At 39.6% G+C, this 22,481-nt stretch overlaps 1 protein-coding gene and 1 non-coding gene across 3 annotated transcripts in view; both read right to left on the bottom strand.

The window, feature by feature from the left end:
• Ipo11 (importin 11) overlaps window positions 1-22,481 on the bottom strand; it is a 137,047-nt gene that overhangs the window by 98,580 nt on the left and 15,986 nt on the right. For both annotated transcript variants that reach the window (XM_028783923.1, XM_028783928.1), the window contains exons 4-8: window positions 16,568-16,640; window positions 16,012-16,215; window positions 4,591-4,723; window positions 2,808-2,866; window positions 1,099-1,147 (exon numbers count right to left, since the gene is read on the bottom strand). In XM_028783923.1, the coding sequence (XP_028639756.1) occupies window positions 1,099-1,147; window positions 2,808-2,866; window positions 4,591-4,723; window positions 16,012-16,215; window positions 16,568-16,640 (518 nt within the window). The remainder of the gene's footprint in view (window positions 1-1,098; window positions 1,148-2,807; window positions 2,867-4,590; window positions 4,724-16,011; window positions 16,216-16,567; window positions 16,641-22,481) is intronic.
• LOC114636272 lies at window positions 12,963-13,105 on the bottom strand. The gene has a single exon (XR_003713599.1). It is a non-coding gene; the product is annotated as a small nucleolar RNA SNORA48 (small nucleolar RNA).

The following is a 22,481-nucleotide window of genomic DNA, read 5'->3' as shown; positions in this document are numbered from 1 at the left end:
TAATAATCTGTAAATTCACAAAAACACAACCAAACTTTTAATAAAAATAAGATACTTCACATAAGAAATTCATGATTGAAATACCAAGATTTGTTCCTAATAAAACAGAATCATCAAAGTTAAAATGAACAAAATTAATTCCAAAATAAATTGAACATATTTTAAATAAAGTGGTAACAATTTTAGCAACAAATTATAAACCACATTTTTAAAGACTAAATCAGTAGAATCTGAAACACTTTCAATACCAAGCACCCAAAGAACAATGATTCTTTATCATTTTGTCACACTTTACAACAAATTTCTTCTAAAAACTCCTCTGCTTAATTTAGCACATTCAGAATAATGTCCAGCTGTCTGTCCGTCAATTCCTTTCCCTCAATCTGCCTTGACATTTATCTCATTCATCTAACTTCTACTCCCCTCTTGGTGATGACCAGAGCAAAGTAACCTGTTTTTAACTATATGACACAAGAAAATGCCTGGCAACAGGTTCAATTAAGTATTTGCTGAATTAAAAATGACAGGCATAAAGTAATCAATAACCTCTACAAATGAGATTAAGATTCAGACAGCAAGGGTTTTAATACACTCATTGCACGCGCATGCACGCGCACATGTGCACACACACACACAAACACAGAAAGCAAAAGTGCATTCTGACCAAAGATGCTCACAATCATATATATGGAAGGGACAAGATAACAGGTCATCAATAAAAGTACAACACCAACATATTTTCTTTGTGGGACATAGGATTACAAAAAATTACATAAAGTATAACTTAAGGAAATTAATATCCTAATGATAGACAAAACTAAGCTTCTGATATAGCCTCAATAGTTATTTACCAAGTCTTAAGTATGAATTCTAGCCACATACAGGATCTGCCACCTACCAAGCCCTCACGCAGACTGTCCCAATGTGATACTAAGACAACTCACTGTCTAAACATCTACATGTACAAAGTAGAAGCTACTGATGAGTTAGGAGTCATTCACTCATCTATTAGTCCTCATTCATCGGAGCTACTAATGAATAATGGGTAAACAGTGGTGAATGTAGTTCTACAGTAAAAACTGCAAAGGAAGTACTTACTACACTCCAGAAACTGTTTTAGACGTTCAAATATTCCATGTAAAAACCCCTAGAAAAGAATATATTTTAAAATGTCTTTATATTCTATTACAAACATAACCTTGTGCTTTTTGTCAAGGATACTAAAGCATCTAGCACATAGTTTTTATAAAAGTATCTAAGGGAGCTAGATGTAGTCATACATGCCTAGAAGCCCACAATGGTAGAGACTGAAGGAGAAGGATCATGAACACAGCAAACTCGAGCCTTAGCTATGTATGCTAGGCAAGTGCCATACTGCTAAGTTACATTTCCATCCCTTTTTATTTTGAGATATGGTCTTGTTAAGTTATCCAATCTGGCCTCAAATTTGCAGTCTTCCAGTCAGAACACAACAAGAAATTGATAATTACAAGTGTGTATCATGCTCAGCAACAACTCCTATCATAAACAAATCTTCAACAAGAATATAATAGCTAACCTCTTCAGTATGTTTTAGGAGACCCTGAGGCCCAATTCAACACACTACTTCCTTCAACTCTGTGCAGCCACCAAAACAAAATCTCCACAGAACAGGTAAACTGAGTCAAACTCATCATGCAAACCAATTTAAGTAGAAATTGCATAGCTATATACTTCTGCACAGAAGAAAAAAATAGATAGCTGTATATCATCAGTGAATATATACTACAACTTTGGTAGTCTGAATGAAAATGGCTTCAATGTTTGGTTCCAAGTTCGTGGAACTGTTTGGATCAGGGGGTATGGCCTTGGAGGAGTGTGCCAACGGGCATGGGCTAGAGGTTTTAAAAGGACATGCCAGGCCCAGGCACCCCTCCCTCAACTGCTGCCTGCCAGTCAAGATGTAAGGTCTCAGCTACTGCTACTCTGGCACCATGCCTGCCTGCCTGCATGCATGTATGCATGCTTCCTGCTGCAACGATCACGGACTACCCCTTTGATCAAGTAAACAAGCACCCAATTAAATGTTTTCTTTATAAGCTGTCTTGATTACGGTGTCTCTTCACAGCAATAGAACAGTAACTAAGACAAAAACTTACCTGGTTTTACATAAGGTTGCTTACATACACAGTTTGTTTGTGGGCCGGGATGGTTTGAACAAGAATAATCCCAAGGCTTCTATGTTTAAATACTTGGCTCCCAGTTATTGGAACTATCTGTGAACAAAACTAGGTGTGCTCTTGTTGGAAAAGGTGTGTCACTGGGAACCAGATCTGACATTTCGAAAGACATCTGCCATTTCCAACATCCTCCTCTGCCAGCAAGCACCTTCTATTAACTATATCTATGGCTCATGTATTTATTCAGCAAACTTCTTATAAAATCATATATTACTGATATGAAGAGAGAAATATCTCACTTTTAAAATATCAAAGGCATAACTGTTAGAATGCACCAGTTAATATTGTTAAAGCATTCAAATTCACAGGAGTTCAACTGAAATTGAAATTAACACTGTCAGTGTACCTGATTAATTGAAAAATATCCTAGGCCCTTTCTTTCTCTAACTTTGTCTCCTCTCTATAACAGCCACTGTGACATGTTGAAAGCTGACAACAATAAAATTCACTATAACATACAAAAAAAAACAACAAAACCTAGATGGCCACTTAACTAACACTGTTCCAAATCAATGACAGATAAAAAGTAAGACAGTTAGAAAAACACCTAATCCTTCCCAAAGGTCATAAGTCCTTTCTGTTTCTTACCATCACCTCCATATTTTTATGAGGTTCCACAAATCCATTCACAGTTAACTTCCGCAGCACTGAAAAGCAAAAGGTTTCATTGAATCATTCTTTTTCATATTTTATTCTATTACAATCATAATTAAAATGAATGTGAATAACAAAACTCAAACAAGCTTAAAGATACTTGTCTCCTCACTTAGTAGATAAAGACAGGTTATCCATAGTCATCTGAGTAATATCAAGCCTAGTTCTTCTGATCAAAACAAGCAATGTTTGTTCTCACATGTAGCTACACTAGATATTTATCTGTTATGACTTATTTTGAAATTGAAGATAATTCACCCTTAGAAATTTTAAGGTACAACCAAAAACTTCAACTTTAGGCTATATGAAAACATAGTGTCTCTCCTAAAAACAACGGAAAACTAAACTCTTCCCATATCTCGAATAGACTAGAATGCTCAACGATAAACACCACATGGTAACTAAAACCTTGTGCACAATGACAATTAAGGTAAGAGATTTTTGAGTCAGAGCTAAGTTTAAATTCTTTCTCCAGTACTTATAACTGTATTGCTTAGGGCAGGTTTTTTATATCCATTTCCCTAGTGGAAAAATATGGTTACTGTATCTGACTTGATAGTTACTAAAGGATTCGATAGTGTAATACATCTAACACAGCACAATTCCACAGCAAGGATGACAGTATAAGACAATCTGGAAGAAGAGGGTAGAACCTAGGGCCTCTTGAACACCAGGCAACACACTAAGTTTGGGCCTCATCCCAGCTGAATATAAGATTTAACGCCACTTTATTAAATAAGCATGGCTACCTATATTACTATAAAATCCTCTATTAGATAATGTTCATGAGTCCAAAGACCATATGTTAAAATTAAATTTAGGCTGAGTGTGGTAGTGTACATCTTTATGCCAGAACTCAGGAACAGAGGAAATCAGAACTCTGTGAGTTCAAGACCACCCTGGTCTTCGTATATACTGAGTTCCCAGTCTGCTTGTGCTTAAAAAAAAAAAAAAAAAAAAAAAAGCTCAGAATGTAACTGTCTACAACTCAACTTCTTAAATGTGTGTAGTTCTTTAAAACCATTCACACTTTTGTTCACTGATCTCACCAGTTTGGGCTTACAGTTTGGAAGCTGTGCATACACAGTCTATGGTTCGTGTAAGTGATGCACTAGGATTGTGCCAAGAGAGCACGGTGAGAATCCAGGTTATAGCGCTGAGCAGGTCAGGGTGAAGAAGAGGACTGCGTGGAAGTGATGATAATTGGACAGTTGCGTAGGTCAGAAGGAACAACAGGCTTTACGCAGGAAGGTTAGTAACTTGGGTTACATTAAGTAAGATGGCAATGATGCTACAAGAATGCTTACAAGCACAGAATAGGAAAGCATGGGCCAAAGTAGCATCCCTACAGCCCTCTCCTAAATTAGGGCAAGCCTGGGGCACAAACATGAAAGACATCATTCAACCAAGCATGTAGGACAGGAGCACTAACAGGACAATGGTAACAGTAGGGCTCAGAATGAGAAAGTAAGGCACAGTAGAAGTGCATGAAAGAAGCATGGACGAGCCTGAAACAACAATGACACAACTCATCCACTAAAAAGGACTTGATATTTTAACATTTCTTATAAAACAAAAACAATTCTAGCTCTTGTCTTACAGAGAAATCAACCCATTTTCCCAAGTGCAACTGAGAAAGAAATCTGTCCAGAGCAACTACTTGGCAAGTATGCTAGGCATGGCATTTCAAAGAAAAACAGACCAGGTTTAACAGTACCTTTTAGCGATAGTAGTGTGCGCTCTAGTGAACTCAGAACTGCAGCTTCATTGCCAGAAGAAACCTGCTGCAGGAATGTGTCTGTATGATGGTTCCACAGAGAACAGGCAAAATTGTAAATTCCAGAGGCTAACTGCAAGAAAATGCACCAAATCTGTATATGTTACACACTTTAATAATAAATTACAACTATAAAGCAATACATTGTGGTCTTATAATGAAAACTTTATCTTCAGTGAAGATTTTAAAGAATTAAGAGTATGATGATGCTTGAAAGATTTTTAACTACAATACACAGTAATGGTTATAGTATATACTGGTTGCTTTAAACACACACACACACACACATACATACAGAGGCACGTTCCTAAAGAATTAGTCTCTTGAGATTCAGCAGTCAGAAACACTGACTGTTCTCCTACGGGTCCTGCCCTTGATTCCCAACAACCACATGATTGCTCGAAACCATGTGTAATGGGATCTGATGCCCTCTTCTGGTGTATCAGTGACAGTGCACCCATACATAAAATAAAGCTTCAAAAGAAAAAGAAAAAATAGTCTCTTATATCAATATTTATCCCACCAGTATCTATATTTACAGGCTAGTATTTAGTTTTGTTTTTCGATTGCATTCTCATTTTTAAAACCCAGAATTTATGGACCATCACTCAGTACTGATGTGCTAAAAATATGAAATTAGTTAGCTTTCTGTGTTCCTCCTCCAGTTCTGTCCATGGTGTCTACATACTTAAGCTAGAAACATACAAACCACATGGCTTTCAGAGTATAGTTCTAACCTGGGCCAATGTTTAAAAACTGCCCAATGGACTAGCAAATGGCTCACTTATCCAGTACCTGCCTACTATGCTTGGGATCCTGGTGCCTATCTCGGCACAGAGGAGGGGGAAGGACAGAAGCACACACCAGACCCCTATGCTGAGAGTCTAGGAAGCCTCTGTTTCTTCATGTGACACTCTGAAGCGTAAACTAGTGCTCTGTTCAATTTTTCCCATGTAAATACTGCACAGAGACAGTGGTGGCACATGACTGTAATCCCAGCACTTGGGAAGCTGAGGCAAGAGGACTGCCAAGAGTTTAAGGTCAACCTGAGATACCTTAAAACAAGAACAAAAGGAAGAGTAATATATAAATAGAATTTTAAATAAGTTCAAATAGCCACAGGACCTTTACCTCAGTACTTTCCATTACCACATATGCTAAACTCACTAAAAAATGAAGAAGAAGAAAAAAAAAACAAATGGTGATAAGCATTCCTTAATTCCTGCCTGCTTTGGTGGCATTACACCTGTACCAAGGCGTATGAGGCAAGAAGGTCACAGGTTAGCCTGTATAGAATACACTGAAATCTCCCAAAACAAACAAAAGAATCCCAACTTCAAACAAGATTAAACTAGGCAAACTGAAACGCACTCATAACTTCAGTACACACAAGACTAAGGAAGGAGAATCTGACGTTTGAAATCAGACTGAGCTACACAATAAGACTCTGTCCTTAATAAATAAACTAGCTTATGATTAAGCTTGAAAACAGTTAACCACATAGAAACTGGCCATCTCCTCAGGAAGACAAATATTTAGGAAAAATCAGCCACCCTGAACAACCAGTACATTTTAAAATCATGTCAAACTTCTAGTAAGTGTTTTATAAGAATGGCAGCAAAAGAACAAGATGATCTTTACTGTTATAAATTGTAAGCATTAGTTCTGGTACCATAATATGGTTGTTTGAATAGGAACGGCTCCCCTAGGCTCATATAAAATGCTTAGTCACCAGGGAGTGGCACCATTAGGAGGTGTGGCCTTGTTGAAGGAACTGTGTCACTTGGGAGGTGGGCTTTGAGGCTTCAAATGCTCAATTCAGATCCCTCAGTGTCTGTCTCTGTCTCCCTCTATCCACCTGACACTCCCTCCCCCCACTACCTGCTAATCCAGATGTACAACTCTCAGATCCTTATCCAGCACCATGTCTGCCTATGCATTGCTACACTTCCTGACCTCTGAACCTGTAAGCCAATCCCAATTAAATATTTTCCTCTGTAAGAGTTATTGTAGTCATGGTGTCTTTCCTCAGTAATACAAACCCTAACAGAGACATTTACTTTACTAAAATCTACTATCTGTACACAGAGTGAAAACTACACTAAACATAAGAGCCTCTCCACTCACTCCCCAAAGAACAGCAACTACCAAAAACATCTCTAAATTATGTACCCTAATCAAGAGATTAGGATAAAAGGAACATTTTCTTCATGGTAGAATCAAAGTCATTAAAATAAGATTTTACTTGTTCCATAAAATCCTTTACATGTAAAACCTGACTCTAAATACACGCGTAAGAAAGTCTGGTAATTCAGGCAATCAAAAGGGAGCTGGAGAGATGGCTCAGCGGTTAAGAGCACTGACTGTTCTTCCAGAGGTCCTGAGTTCAATCTCCAGCAACCACATGGTGGCTCACAACCATCTGTAATGGGATCTGATACACTCTTCTGGTGTGTCTGAAGAGAGCAATAGTGTACTCATATACATAAAATAAAAAAAATAATTCTTAAAAAAAATGGCTAACTTGGAGGAGGAAGAAAGAGGATCAGGAGTTCATATCCAGTCTCAGTTACACAGTATGTCTGAAGAGGCCTGGGTACCCTGAGACCCTGTCCCAAAAATCAAAAGAGGGTTTATAAGATGGCTCAGCAAGCTGGATCCCCAGAACCCACATAAAATGGAAGAGAAAAATCGACACCACAATGTGATCCTCTCATGTCTGCAAACATCATGTACAAATATACAATAATAAAAATGCAATACACTATTGTCCAGGTGTAGTGAGACAGACATCGTTAATGCCAGCCACCTGGCATGTGAACCTCTGTGAGTTCAAAGCCAGCCTGATGAACAAGGCAGCCAGGGCTACAGAAGAGACTCTACCTCAAGAAAGAAAAGAAAAGAAAAGGAGGGGAGGGGAAGGGAGGGGACAGGAAGGAAGGGAAGGGGAGGGGAGGGGAGGGGAGGGGAGGAGAAGGAAAGGAAAGGAAAAAGGAAAGGAAAAAGGAAAGGAAAGGAAGAAAGGAAGGAAGGAAGGAAGGAAGGAAGGAAGAAAGAAAGAAAGAGAGAAAGAGAGAGAGAGAGAAAGAGAGAGAGAAAGAGAGAGAAAGAGAGAGACAGAGAGACAGAGACAGAGAGAGAGAGAGAGAGAGAGAGAGAGAGAGAGAGAGAGAGAGAGAGGGAGAGAGAGAGAGAAACAGTGGGTAAAATTGAGTGTGCTCATAATCCTAGGTAACTGGGAAACTCAGATTGGAAAATCCTGAGTTCCAAGGCAGTCTGGGCAACACAAGGAGATACGATCTCAAAGATCAAAAATATATAGAGATATGGGGATAGAGAGATGGCTCAGTGCTTAAGAGCACTGGATGCTCTTCCAGAAGTCCTGAGTTCAATTCCCAGCAACCACTTGGTTTCTTATAGCCATCTATAAGTGGTTCTGATGCCCTGTTCTGGCATTCAGGTGTACATGCTGGGAGGACTCATATACATAAAATAAAAAACAAAAAAAAAAGACATAGATTACTAACGACAAAGGTCTTAATCTATTAATTCTTCTTTGTTTGCATTTTGTCTTGTGCTTTGCATTTTTCACCTTTTCCGATCCTAAGAAGTACCCTTATTTTAATCAAAGCTCTTATTATCTTAATAAGTAAGAGAAGTATGTAACTGACATATCTGGCTTACAGTGTTTCTGAATGAGGGCAGTATATCACTCTGAATAGAAACAAGCAGTATGAAAATATTTTTCTTAATTAATATTCTTTGTTTCCTAGTGCAGATCTTCAGCAAAGTACCCGAGTAAAGACATCAGAAATGCACTAAGGCTCCAATGTAAGAGTGTTTAGCTAACCTGCAAACCACAGACAAATGATTACAATGCAGAAGTAATCATATCACCCTTTTACACACAGCTTCTCCTTGATTAATCTTTACTCTGCCTCTCCTAAATACCTTTCCTAATTAGGTGCAGACATTTAAGACTTCCTGGTCTGCCTCTGCATGGACAGTTTAAGAAAACTCTTCTGAGAATGGTACAGTCAGACAAGACGCCCTCCCATAGACATCTTGATCATTCTCAGTATCTGTTTAGGTTCCTTACCTCAATCCCCAGACAGTGTCTCATCACACTGGCTGCCTTCAGAAGCAGAATTCTGTTAGGTCAATTTAAGCAGAAGCTGTCCCTCACCCTGGCTGTCTCCTCTTAGTGATTTCCCACACTCTCCTTCTGACTCCTTGACTAGAACTCCCATTTTTCTTACATTCAGTACCATACCCGACCTCTCTCGGTCGCAAATCCTCCTCTGGTAGCCCCCTCTGAAGAGTCAGTTATACTGTGACTATCTTTAACAAGTATTACAGCTATTTCAACAACTGTTTAGTCCTACTGTAAAAAAAAGGGAAGACAAATTTAAAGAAAGAAACCACTGTCGTATATTCACAAACAATATAACCTTCATCTGCTCCAGAAGCCATCAACTGATGTCTGCTTATAAAAGGCTCAGACGGAAAAGACAAAGTAATGAAGTAAACCAAGTAAAAGGAACACAAATATTTTTTCTACATTTTCTTCTAAAAAACATGGCAGGGGAACCATGTTCATTAAGACAGGACACAAATAAGCTATGTGATAAGCACTCCTGAGGACTGGTTCTCCAAAACCTTAAGTGATGGAATTTCTATTTCTTACCAGAAGATAGAGTGCCACCAACTGACAGCTTGGTGACTTCAGCTGACATGGAGTTAAGCACACACTTAACTCCCTCCAATATCAAAGCGAGCCATTAAAGTAAGTTTAACTTGTCTTACCCTTTCAAGTATTCTTAGATACTACGGTCCACTGTCCTCACAATTCCCACTAGGAAATGTTAGCCATAAAATATTAAAGCCATGGAATGTATAACCATGCAACCAACTTTAGAATCCAAAACACTTTCACCTGAAACTAATCAGCAAGAAGCAGTTGACAAGCACAGAAGCCAGGCCCACAACATGGCAGACAACCAGCAAGAACAGAAGGGAATGACACTCTTCTAAATTAATGAAAAGATTTTAAGAGATAGAGCTCACCTCCTGGCTCAAAGAAATGGTGTGTAAAGATATCTTTAAGAAGAACTGGAGAACAATCAGATAAGACAGGAATATTAAGTCTTTTTTTTTTTCACTTTCCTCAGATGTGACACATTAAAGAACACATTTGGATGGATGGATGGATGGATGGATGGATGGATGGATGGATGGATGGATGGACGGACGGACGGACGGACAGATGGACAGTGTTGCAGCCTATATTGGGCTGGGCCAGCTCTTCTGTGCTCACACCCTCAGTGCCAGCTCACCCATGTGTTTGCCATTAGGGACAGCTCCACTGTGCTGCCCAGGTAAGGTGCAGGGCTCCACTCTCCTAAGTGCTAAAAGCAGTGAGCCCCTGCTCTCCCGCCAAAATAGTAAGAGCAGCTGAAGCAGCAAAAGGCTGCAGTCTTCCCACACAGCTAGCAGCAATTAAACAGCTATCTGTACCTCACTCCTAAAGACCACATCCCATCCTAGCACCTACTTACTGCAGACACACACTCACGCACGTGCGCGCGCACACACACACGCACACACACGCACACACACGCACACACACGCACACACACACACACACTGGGGTTTCCAAGCTCAACTAATCCAGTTCACAATGAGAAGTGCTAATCGGTTTTTGCCTAGACATTTTTAGCTCTATGTAATCTAAAAATAACCTGTTTCCATGAAACTTTGCTTTATACTTTTTTTTGTTAATTTTTTGAAAACAAGGTTTTATTACCTGACTTACCTGGCTTGCACCTGGAAAAGATGTCAGTTTGGCCCCAAACTCACAGAGACCCACCTGCCTCTGCCTCTCAAGGGTGCTGAGATTAAAGGCATGTGCCACCATGCCCAGCTTAAATACTGTAATTTCTAAGACCAGGACTCTTCTTCCATTGTTTTGTTTTTTTTTTTTGGGGGGGGGGGGAAGGGACTGCTTTGTTTCTGCAGTGCTAGGAACTGAATCCAAACTCTTGTGCTCTTCCTAGGCAAGTAAGCACTCAACCACTGTACCATATACTCAGGCTGATTGTTCATTTAACAGTTATTAAGCACCATGTGCAGTTTTCTAGGCTACATAGCAGAACTGCAGCAATAAAAGGAGCACCTCAGTGATCTGAGAAAGCTAAGTGAACATTCAGCACAATGTGGTGAACGGTCCACCAAGTTTAGCATCAGATGCTAGGCAGACCTGTATTGCAGAAGACAGGGAAAGGAACTGAAACAACACTACAACAAAGCCAACCATAACACTGAAGAGACTGCTAGGCTAAAACAAATACCTGAGAACCAAATCAACAGATAAGAAGACTATACCTTTTGAGAGCCCAAGTAATTCATTTTTTTTTTTTTTTTGCTGAGTAATCATTAACAAAGGTTAGCTGTAACCAGAATGTTCTACATATCTGATGTTGAAAGATCATTTCTTTAATCCTGACTCCTAGAAATAGAGCAAACAACTGGGAGTGGTAGTGCAGCTTTTAACCTCAGCACTTGGGAGGCGGAGACAGGTGGTTCTCTGGGAATTTGAGGCCCTCCCTATCTACATAGTAAGGTCCACCAACCAGGGCTACATCAAGAAAGAAAAATCTGGGTAAGGCAGATGGCTCAGCAATTAAGCAAACACGTTCTTGAAGAGGATCAAGGTTCAATTTCCAGAACCCACATGGTGGTTCACAACCATCTGTTAACTATAGTTCAGGAGATTTGATGCTCAATTCTGACTTCCAAGGGCATCAGGAACACATATGGTGCACATACATATATGTAGGCAAAACATTTATACACAGACATTGAAAATAAACCTTTAAAAACAGTTTTAAAATAAAACAACAGAAATTAAGCTAACATGATAAAGAACAGCAAAGTAATCCCATGATTATCAAAAAGAATTTTCTTACTCAACGTTCTTAGATAAGACAGCAATATTTTTTAACTTTTTATCACATCCTGCACCCCAGTCCCACTCATCTCCTTGTCCCTTCATATATGCCCTTTGCCCTTGCAACCTCCCCCACTCCCCAAAATAAAACACACACACAGAAAACCATAGAAAACATCACATCGTGGAAGCTGTAGTATGTCACAGTGTGTCTCACAGTATATCTCCCTATCCACACGTCTTTCACTTGCAAAGGTAAGGTGCTAAAGGCAGTGAGGAGGCAGGACCAGCTCTCCCAGCTACTGCAAGTGATGAGGGGTGGACACAGCACCCCACACCCATGCCATCTCACAGCAGACAAGTGGCGGGGCCAGCTCTCCTGAGCTCTCCTTGGAACTGGCTAACCTGCTCCCCAACCACTAGGGTCAGTTCTACTGTGCTGTCCAGGCAAGATTCAGGGCCCACTCTCCGGAGTGCTGCAGCTGGTGAGGGGCAGAGCTAGTTCTCCAGAGTTCACAGACTCTGTAAACAGCTTTCCTGATTGCCAGAGGTGGGGACGAAGAGGGAGGAATCACCTCTGTGCCCATGCTGTCCAATAGCAGACAAGTGGTTAAAGCCATCTCTCCTTCACTCACACACTCAGGGCCAGCACACAAATACACAAATACACAAACACACACACACACACACACACACACACACACACACCGCCTTCAGGGCCAGCTCTACTGTGCTGCCTGGGCAAGGCACAGGGCCTGTGCTTTCCAAGTGCTCCCAGCAGTGAATGATTGGGCCAGCCCTTCAGAGAGGAGCATCCAGTAAGAGACAGGACCACTTCTGCACAGTCCCTAGACACTCAGGTGGTCCCAGTGGCTGCCCCAACCAGAGACATCCTCAAGTTCTCTAGTGGTAATATGAGCCATAGACATCAACACTGACCCCTGCTGCTTCATGTCAGATTCAGACATGGCCCTCAGTGACAGCTAGGGCAGAGGCTTGACTTCACCATGACCCAGGTGGCAGGACTGGCAATTCACAACAGGCTCCTCCTCTCCTCTCCAGAGTCTCCAGTTCCACCTCTCTTCGTTATGCTCAGGCTGTTCCACTTCTCTTCCTCTCCCATCTGTCCACCACATACTTGCACATTGTGGTGACTCCCAGGACAGGCTGGCCACACAGCTGGCAGGTCCCTGGGTGGCATCCTCCATCCATGCTGCTGTGTGGCATATCAGCAAGTAGATGTCTACGGCCTGCCTGTGCCATTCACTGGAGGGTAGGTCTGTGGGTGGCAGAGCAGTCCGCAGGTCTCTGTCCATTGTTCTCTTTCTGAGCTGCCTTTGATTTGACTGACTCAATTTGATTTTTATGAGTCCTAGGCATAAAACAGCTAGTGCCACCAAGTCATACATCAAGCTAGGATGAACAAAGGACTTCCATCTGCTCTGCCCTGACTGATATAAGAACAAGACCACCAACAAGGTGTCTCTTTGCCCATTGCTGGGAGTAAGTCAGTATATTTAAACCAATAAAGTTAAAAGTAAAGAAAATAAAGTGTAATTCTAGCTTACACTCTAGGTATGTAAGAATTACTATCTAGAGAGACAAGCGTGGTGGGACATGCATGTAATCCTACCACATAAACATACAGCACAGAATTGGAAAGTAGAGACAAGAACAGGAGTGCAAGGTCACCCTTAGCCATCTGAAGCCAGTCTGGGCTGTTTCAGAAGGGAAAGGGAAGACGAGGACCAAGTAAAAGCAGATGGGAAGGGGGGAAATGTGGGACTGCGTAAGGATATTCTGGTTCATGGCTGGGCACGGGCTTAGAACCCCAAGACTCTACGTGAGAACCGGCAGGCGTTTGGCTGTGCCCCCAGAACCCAGAGTCCTGATGCGGTCTCATCTCCATAGACATACATTGTTCAGTCACGTAGGCCATTACAGACCCTCCCAAAGTGCAAGGTAGAGGGCGTGACTAGAGGCCTCAGGCCCTAGGGATTTACATACTAATGAAGGCCAGAGGGTGGAGCAAATTAAGCATGCCTTTCCCCCATCCTCCCCCTTTCTCCCTCCCTATTTAACTCGGGACTGCCCTGAGTTTTAAGGGGGTACTTAAAGATCCATCTACCATCATCCATGACAATAAACCCTTTTGGAACCAAGGACTTGGTTTTGGACTGTCATTGGGGCCTGCCGTCGCCAAAGCCTCCAGGCCGCCAGAACCCTAGACCTCCTCATGTATGTGGGACCTGCCGCAGTGTGGAAGGCCTCAGGGACATCTCCACCACTGCAGCCTTATTTTTCCCACAGGAAAAGAAGAAGAAAAATGCCATGACCCAAGATTTGTAAGCTACACCCTCAAGAGTAAGGATCTCTAAAGACTGGCTCTGAAACCTCATCATCTATTACCTAGAGACTGAAAACTAATGTGCATTTGTTGTTGTTCCTTCTTCACTTTATTTTGTTGTTGTGTTGTCTAAAGTAGTCTACAACTCGTGGTCAAGGGACTCTTTGCCCTTAGTCAAAATGTAGCTGACATGAGATATATATATATATATCGCTGCATCTGTCAAAACCTGTGTTGAACATGAGAGATAGCACAAAAATACATATTTCTCTTCTCCCCATTTCCCTTAACTATCCTCAAACATGAGGCACTACACTGTCCACCAGGGACACCAAGTTAGCTAGCTTTTTGTGAAAAAAAAAAAAAAAACAGAAGCTTTACAAGGACTCTCTTCTAGAACTCTTTTCTCTGGCTCCCCTCATTAAACTGTCTATCTTCTGCGTACTGCCAACTCTTCAATTATTCCTCCCCTTGTACAGCTAGGTGTCTCCTTTAGAAATAAAGCATCTCACAGAGCTTAGAATTTGTCAGGCATTCTGGCTGTCGCTGTGCCAGAATATCCTTTATTTTAAAATAAAAAGGAGGAGGAAAGAAAGCATAGATACATGTGCATATACCTCTACACAGGAGCTTAAACATGAGGAAGAGTAACTGTCAGAAGAAAGAAAGCCTGGAAAAGGCTGCTTAAGACCACACAAAAAATGAAGAAGCAGAAGAAACCATCCAGACTTGCAGGGGAAAAACCAACCACTGGGAAAGCCTAATCGACAGAATACAGTAAGAAAAGGAAAGAGAACTGCACAAAACAAATAACATCCTAGAGATACCTTAGTTTTCTGAGTCCTATCATAAACTTTCTAATTTTGCACTTTTCATTACTACCAAATGTGAGCAAGAACACACACACACAAATATCTTCAAATTCAGCAGTTTTACATGGTACAGTCCAAAATGTCATCATAAGCAATATGAAATTGCTATTTTGAAAGGTCAAAAATAGCCAGACCTAAAGCCACACCAAGAAAAGTAGAGAAAGTAAGAGCTGGTAAAAGACTGCCATCCCTGATACAGTTTGGATGCAATGTGCTGAATGGGCTCGGATCTGTCAACATTCTAAACTGGCTGGGTGTGGCAGGTAACCCTGGCACTTGGGATATGGAAGCATGAAGATCAGTAATTCAGTCTTCCTCAGCTACATAGCAAGTTTGAGGTCAGCCTGGACCATAAGAAACCTTGTCTTAAAAAAAAATTAAAAACTGGGGGCTAGAGAGATGTCTCAGCAGTTATGAGCACTGACTGTTCTCCCAGAGGACCCAGGTTCAATTCCTAGCACCCACATAGCAGCTCACAGCTGCCTGTAATTTCAGTTCCAGGTATAAAATCTTCACACAAACATACGTACAGACAAAACACCGATGCACATAAAAAATATTTAAAATTTAAAAAAAAGATAAAAACTTGATTTATAGCTAGTGGTACTATTTTGTAAAGCTTTGGAACTGTGGCCATGCTAGCAAAACTAGTAGAGTGAAGACTAGTCTGAGTTCTAACCTTCCTGATCCACCAAGATTTGAAAAGCCTCTACCACATATGCCTGCCAACATCACCTCTGCCTTCCCTGCCATGATGGACTGAAACCAGGAGCCAAAATCAACTCCTCCCTTAAGTTGTTTCTGTTGAGCATCATCACTAGGACAAAGGTAACTAATATAATCTTTCAGTTGTATCTCTATTTTACACCCATCAACTATCTAAGCATGCCAATCCTACTTCCTAATTTCAATACTGAATCTTCTAATCGTCCCCCTTCCCATGGCTTTCCTGAAGAGATCTGTTATCACATCTCAGCTACACTGACAATCTCAAACCAATTTCTTTGCTTTCAAAGTGTTTCAGAACACAAGTATCCTCACTGACACCTAAATGAGCTTTCCATATATATCACTGCAGTTTAGACTGGAAAGATTTCAAAATCTTTCCAAAAATATTAATACAAGAAAAATGAGCCATTTTTATACAAGTATCATTATTTTCTTAACCAAATGGAATTATGTTAAATACTTACATCATAAAACAGCTTTCTGTCAGCAGCCAGGCGTTTAGACGCCAGAGTCTTGGTGACATGGTAGAAGGTAAGCAGTGCTCTGTGCTGTCGAAGATCATCTTGGACTTTAACAGACTCTACAAGAGTGGGAATGAGCTCAGGCCACTGTCTAGGACAGTCTAACCGAGCAACTTTTGCAATCAGCACTGCAATCTGGGTTGCAATCTAAAGAGAGAAGAAAGAAATCATGGGGAATAACTATGAAATCAAGGCAAAGGATAAATAATACACTCATGTTTTGACATTACCCCTCAGGAGTTAACTATGCTGAACAAATACTATTAAAACTACACTAAACTACTTAATGCAGTGGTCCTCAAAATGTAGTCCATAGACTCTAAGAGCTATCAAAATCTCTTTCTAATTACATATCAGTTAGACACTTCATCTTTTTTTTTAAGTCTTTCCTGGATTTTTTTGGTAGAGGCAGGGGACCTAACATGTAACTCAGAATGGCCTCAAACTCTCCACTCAGCTTTCTTTTTTTTTTTTTTTTTTTTTTAATTTTGTCACTGACCTGGTTTATTGGTTCATTAAAATTGGTGATGAGCCCTGCACGCAATGTTGACTTTTCCTCTTCTGAAAGAGCACTGTAAAAAAGTGAAATTATTATGCAAGAGAATGTCACCCAGAAGCAAGTAAGTCAAGCACTGCTATGAATTTTAACAATAAAACACCTTTAAATGCATGATTGTCTGCTTAGCTTTAAGTAGAATCATTGCCATTACTTAAATGTTGGCACATATCAAGCCTAAAGCTCCTTCACAAATGAATAAACAGAAAGTACAATAAGTAAGCTATAGAAGGCAAGATACATCCAGAGTAATGATGAAGTATGTCAATGTCCACCTTTATGGACGTAAAAACACTTGTCTACAAACAACAAGAGATACAGACTTCTGCTTTCTTTGACAACTCTTCTATAAATTTTACATGTAGGAACTGGAGAGATGATTAAAGCCCTGGCTGCTTTTCCACAGGACCAGGTTCAATTCCCACAACCCACACAATAGCTCCTAGGCATCTGTAATCCAGTTAGTTACATGAGGTCTGACACTTTCTGGCCTCTGTACGCACCAAGAGCATATGTGGTACACACATACAGGCAGGCAAAACACCCATATATATAAAATAAATAAAATTTTAAATTTACAAGTAGAGATTCCAAATCAAAGAATGGTTGTTAGAAAATTTTTAAGTGAATTTAAATAACTGCACAATACAGTCCTCTGACCTCCACAGGCAGGTCATGCATATATACCGACAACACTGTCCTCTGACCTCCACAGGCAGGTCATGCATATATACCAACAACACTGTCCTCTGACCTCCACAGGCGGGTCATGCATAAATACCAACAACACTGTCCTCTGACCTCCACAGGCAGGTCATGCATATGCACATCCACACATCAGGCATGTACACACACTAATAAATGAAATTTTAAGTAAAGTAGTTTTTAAAAAGCAAAGCATATATTACGAGCTAAATTATATCTCAAAATTAAATATTTAAGTCCTATCCCAAGTATCTTTGAGCACAAATTTATTTGGAAATATTACAGTTCTTTGTAGATTAAATCACATTTAGACAAAAATCATTCTTCGTTGATGGGCTCTATTCTAATACTGGAATTTTTCCTTTTGGTTGCTTTGTTTTGTTTTGACACAGGGTCATGATATACAGGATAGGCTGACCTGAAACTTGCTATGAAGCCCAGAAGGCCTTGAACATAAATCCATGTCAATCTCCCAAGTGCTAGGATTACAAGCCTGCACCTCTATGCCGGGCCTGGTGCCCTTCTAAGAAGAAAATGTAAACAGAGAAACAGATAACTTGGCATAGATCATGTGACAATAGGGGCAAAGATTAGAATCATTCAATCACATGCCAAGAAACACCTAATACTGCTGGCCACAACCAGAAACAATCAAAGACTAATCCTATGGACCCTCAAAGGGTACAAACTTTTTGCTTTTGGATTTTTAGCTATCTAATCTGTAAGAGAATAAACCTGGGTTATCTGTAAGCATTCCGTTTGTGGCATGGCAGCCAGAGGAAAAAACAACCCCAAAACAAAACAAACAGTCAGGGCAGAGGAACTTGGACTCAGCAAGAAAAGACGGCACTGTGATGAGCCAATATATCCTCCCTTTGGTACCTAGCCAGGAAGGAAGAAAAAAAAAAAAAAGAAAGAAAAACAAAGCTGAAAGCAGCAGCCAAGAGACTACGGAGCAAAAGAGAGATTTCAACAGGCCTTGCAGCACTAGAGAGGCAAAGAACTCAAGGTCGACAGAAAGCAGTATCTCAGTAGACGAACACTCAAAGCTTATAGTTAAAACCCCAGGAAGGCTATAGCTTGAGACAAACAGTAAACCAAAAAACAAAACAACAAAAACACCCTTAGCTACATCAAGGTTAAAGGAATATTCTGTCTGCTTACCTAAATTCTTTCTCATGAAAGATAACAGAAATTAAACCCTCTCTAACTGTAATTATACTATGTTAGCATCCAATCAAAACTTAAGCATACCCACCAAAACTAAACTAAACATGATTACATTTAAAACACAAGCAGGCACTTTAGTCACCAAAACCACACTTAAAATTAACTGTTCTTTAAGTATGTATGAGATGGAGAATTTCACTGGACAATCAGAATCTGGTTTTTTTTAAGTATCAAAGAGAAATCCTAAAATGAACAGCAAGTCAGTAGAAATACACAGATTAAAGCATGATAAGGAAAACAGGTAGTTCTGACTGAGCACCCACTGATAACAACTCAAGAACCAGAAACAGGAGGACAAGGAGTTCAAGACCAATCTGGCTTACACACGAGACCCTGCCATAAATTAATAGACAGACAGACAGACACTTGTCTGTCTAACCATGACAGCCTAAGTTCAATTCCTGAAACTCACATGGTTTCACATGGACAACTCCAAGTTTTCATCTGACTTGCATACATGTGCCACGGAATGTGCTCACAAACACACACACACAATAGATGATGGATGAATGGATGGATGGATGGATAGATAGATAGATAGATAGATAGTGGAAAATATGTAGGGAACTAAGATACCCATAACAATATTACACAGGAAAGCTTAAATAGAGTTAAAGTATTATTATGAGGGTCTTACATTAGGTTAAAAAAAAAAGTAGTATGCTAACACATGGGTATGCTCTAATACATGACAGATGCAATGTATTCACCTGAACTATAAACAAGTGAACAAGTGAACTAGTGAACTAATATACTTCTTTTTTAATTCTTGAATAATCTCAAGTCAGACTCAAGGATAAATGGGAAATGAAGACTGGAAACAAAATAGAAAATATGAGTGCCGGGCTATGTGCTGTAGAGCACAGTGTAATTCTAGCACTTGAGAGGTGGAAGCAAAGGATCAGAATTTCACAGCCAGTCTCAGATATACAGTGTGGCTATAAAAGACCCTGTCTTTAAAAAACAAAACAAGCCATGTATGGTGGCTCACACCTTTAATCCTAGCACTCAGTGGACAGATAGGTAAATCCGGCCAACATGATCTACACAGTAAGCTTCAGGACCGCCAGCGCTACACCCTAAGACCCCGTCTAAAGAAAAAAAAAATCGAAAATAAATACTAAAACAAAAAGTAAATAAAAGTAGATTTAAAACTGTAACAGGCATCTGTGTACACGATACCAACATTTAGCACTTCCTCTAAAAGAGAATGAGTGGGCAGCAGATTTGATCCCAACCATTCAGTACTTACATTAAATATAATGGGCACAATACCAAAAGAGAAACATGTGCCATGTTGGATAAAAGCAAAACCCACAGGCTACAGAGATGTTCCAGTGATTAAGAGTAAGTGCTACACTTGTATAGGACATGAGTTTGATTCTCAGCATATACATCAGGTAGCTCACAACTGCCTGTCACTCTAACTCTAGTGGATCCCAGGCACCTGCACACATACACAGGTGTACACACACACACACAAAATACACATGCACATACACACACACATTTTAAAATAAAAAACAGCTATTTGCTACTTATAAAAAATAACTGTAAATGAAATAAATAATGAGAAAGATATAAACAACAAGCAAATACTAACCATAATGTAACTGCTGGGGCTTTATCAATATCAGACAAACTAGACTTTAAGTCCAAACTCACTACTAACACTAAAGGAAGAAATTTTCGTAATAGAACAACCTTGAATACCTATGAGCCTATGACAACCTCAATATACAGAAATCAAAGTCTACAGAGAAAGAGTAGGTATGTACATGACATTTGGAGTTAGGCAAACTTTTCAGAAAATGTGGAAAAAGTCAATAGATACACAAGTCTTAAGCAGTATGATTTACATTTAGATAGCTGACATACACAAAACACTAGAATCCCCAACTGGAAAACACAATTTTCAAATGCTGGTAAGTCATTAATTATCTATCTTATAGTATTTTAGTAAAATAAGAAAATATTTTTTTAAAAAATCAATAAAAAAAATTACTAAAAATCTCCATGTTTAAAAATTAGACAAAATGCTGCTGATTGCCCTACAGCTCCAGGTCTGAAAAGTGATTCCAGTTGGCAATCCTGTTCCTGCCATGCCTGCTGTGCTCCTTGTGGCATACTAAAAAGCTTTCTTATAAAAAAGATAGAATTCAAGCAAAATTTAAAACATTCTATTTGGCACACGCCTTTAATCCCAGCACTTGGGAGGCAGAGGCAGGTGGATTTCTGAGTTCGAGGCCAGCCTGGTCTACAGAGTGAGTTCCAGGACAACCCGGGGTATAAGAGAAACCCTGTCTCAGAAAAAAAAAAAAAAAAAATTCTATTTGATCCAAGACAGGGTTTCACTCTGCAGACCAGGCTGACCACCATGCCCTGTTTAAAATGCTAATAAGGAGCTAGGGTATAGCTCAGGGGAAAAATATAACAGTATTTACCTCCCATCAACCAATCAGTAAACAAATGAATGAAATAAAAAGAAGACTATATTTCTAGGTTTTTGCAAGTGAACTGAAGTCATGATTACATGAAAAGTCTTAGTGTTCTAAATGTCTACACAGGTTAGTGTCATGTTCAAAATGCTTCAGAAATAAATTTCAGATTTCAGGTTATTTCTTTCAGAGTTTGGGGTATTTCCATATACATAAGATATCTCCAAGATAGAACCCAAGTCCAACATGAAATACATTCATGTTTAATGCACACTTAATACACATGACCTAAAGGTAACTTTGGAGAATATTTTTAGCACACTGACACAATAAGTGAAATTTGTAACATGAGGTCAGTTTGTAGAATTTCCTTCTTGTGGTATCATGGCAGCAATCAAAAGTTTCAGATTTTGGAGCATCTTGGGTTTTAGATATTTAGATTAAGAATTATTTTTTAAAACAACTGAAAATAAATTTATCTAAACTTCCATATCATCAAGCTAGTAAAAGAAAATTAAGTTAATTCCAAAAAACAAAATGTATGTCAAATCTTATTTAAAGGGAAAAAAAAAACAGCAATTAAAGGAAAGACAAAACGGCTGGTGTTACCAACCAGGTGCATCCACAGCAGCTCTATACACAAAGTTCACAATACAGTCACAGTGGCACAGGTCTACAGTCCCAGCACTTGATGAAGTTTGTCAGTAACTCACAGTTTGATAAAGTCTTTAAAAAATAGTAACAACAGCATGTGAATTTAATTTTGAAAAAGCTTAAACATAGAAAAGGGAAACCAAAGTGTTTGCTGTGTAAGAAGGCACCGGGTCCTGCAATGGAGGGAAGACCATATGGCTCTCTGCCTACTTCACAGATGCACTGTGCACAAAATCAATCCTTATAGCAAATCTTCCAAATAAATCTGCACTTAAATTCAGCCTTTATCTCAAACAGAAACTGAGAGCATCTAATTATGGCCCAGTTAAATTGAATGGCGTATGAAAATAATATATAAGCTTCAGTTGATTCTCATCCTATGAAAATAATGGTCAGAATAAGAACTGTAACTAACAGCAAAAACACAAACTTTTAAGTGCTTCAAATCTGCAGCTAAAATCAATTCCTAACCTGCCAACCTTGCGACCTTTGTAAGTGTATTCATCTCCAGGCCCACTTCTATCTCAATACACTACATGACAATGTGACTATTTAATACTGTGATTCCTTCCTTAACTGTTTTGATTTAGACTAGTTTAGCCAGGCATAGTGGCACATGCCTATAACTCAAGAATTCAAAAGACACAAGCAAGGGTTTAGCTCTAAGTTCCAGGCCACCCTGGTCTATGCAGCAAGTTCTAGGCTAGCCACAGCTATTTAGGAAAACCCTGTCCCAAAATGCTAATAAACAACCATATAATTTCTCATCATCAATTGCTTCATTTCTCATCCAAACCATCAATTACTCCTGAAATAAAAAAGAGTTAGCT

Source organism: Grammomys surdaster, unplaced genomic scaffold, assembly GCF_004785775.1.
Source record: "Grammomys surdaster isolate TR1022 unplaced genomic scaffold, NIH_TR_1.0 99, whole genome shotgun sequence".
Taxonomy (NCBI): domain Eukaryota; kingdom Metazoa; phylum Chordata; class Mammalia; order Rodentia; family Muridae; genus Grammomys; species Grammomys surdaster.
Note: the sequence above shows the minus strand (reverse complement) of the source record. Positions and strands in the feature narration are given on the sequence as shown.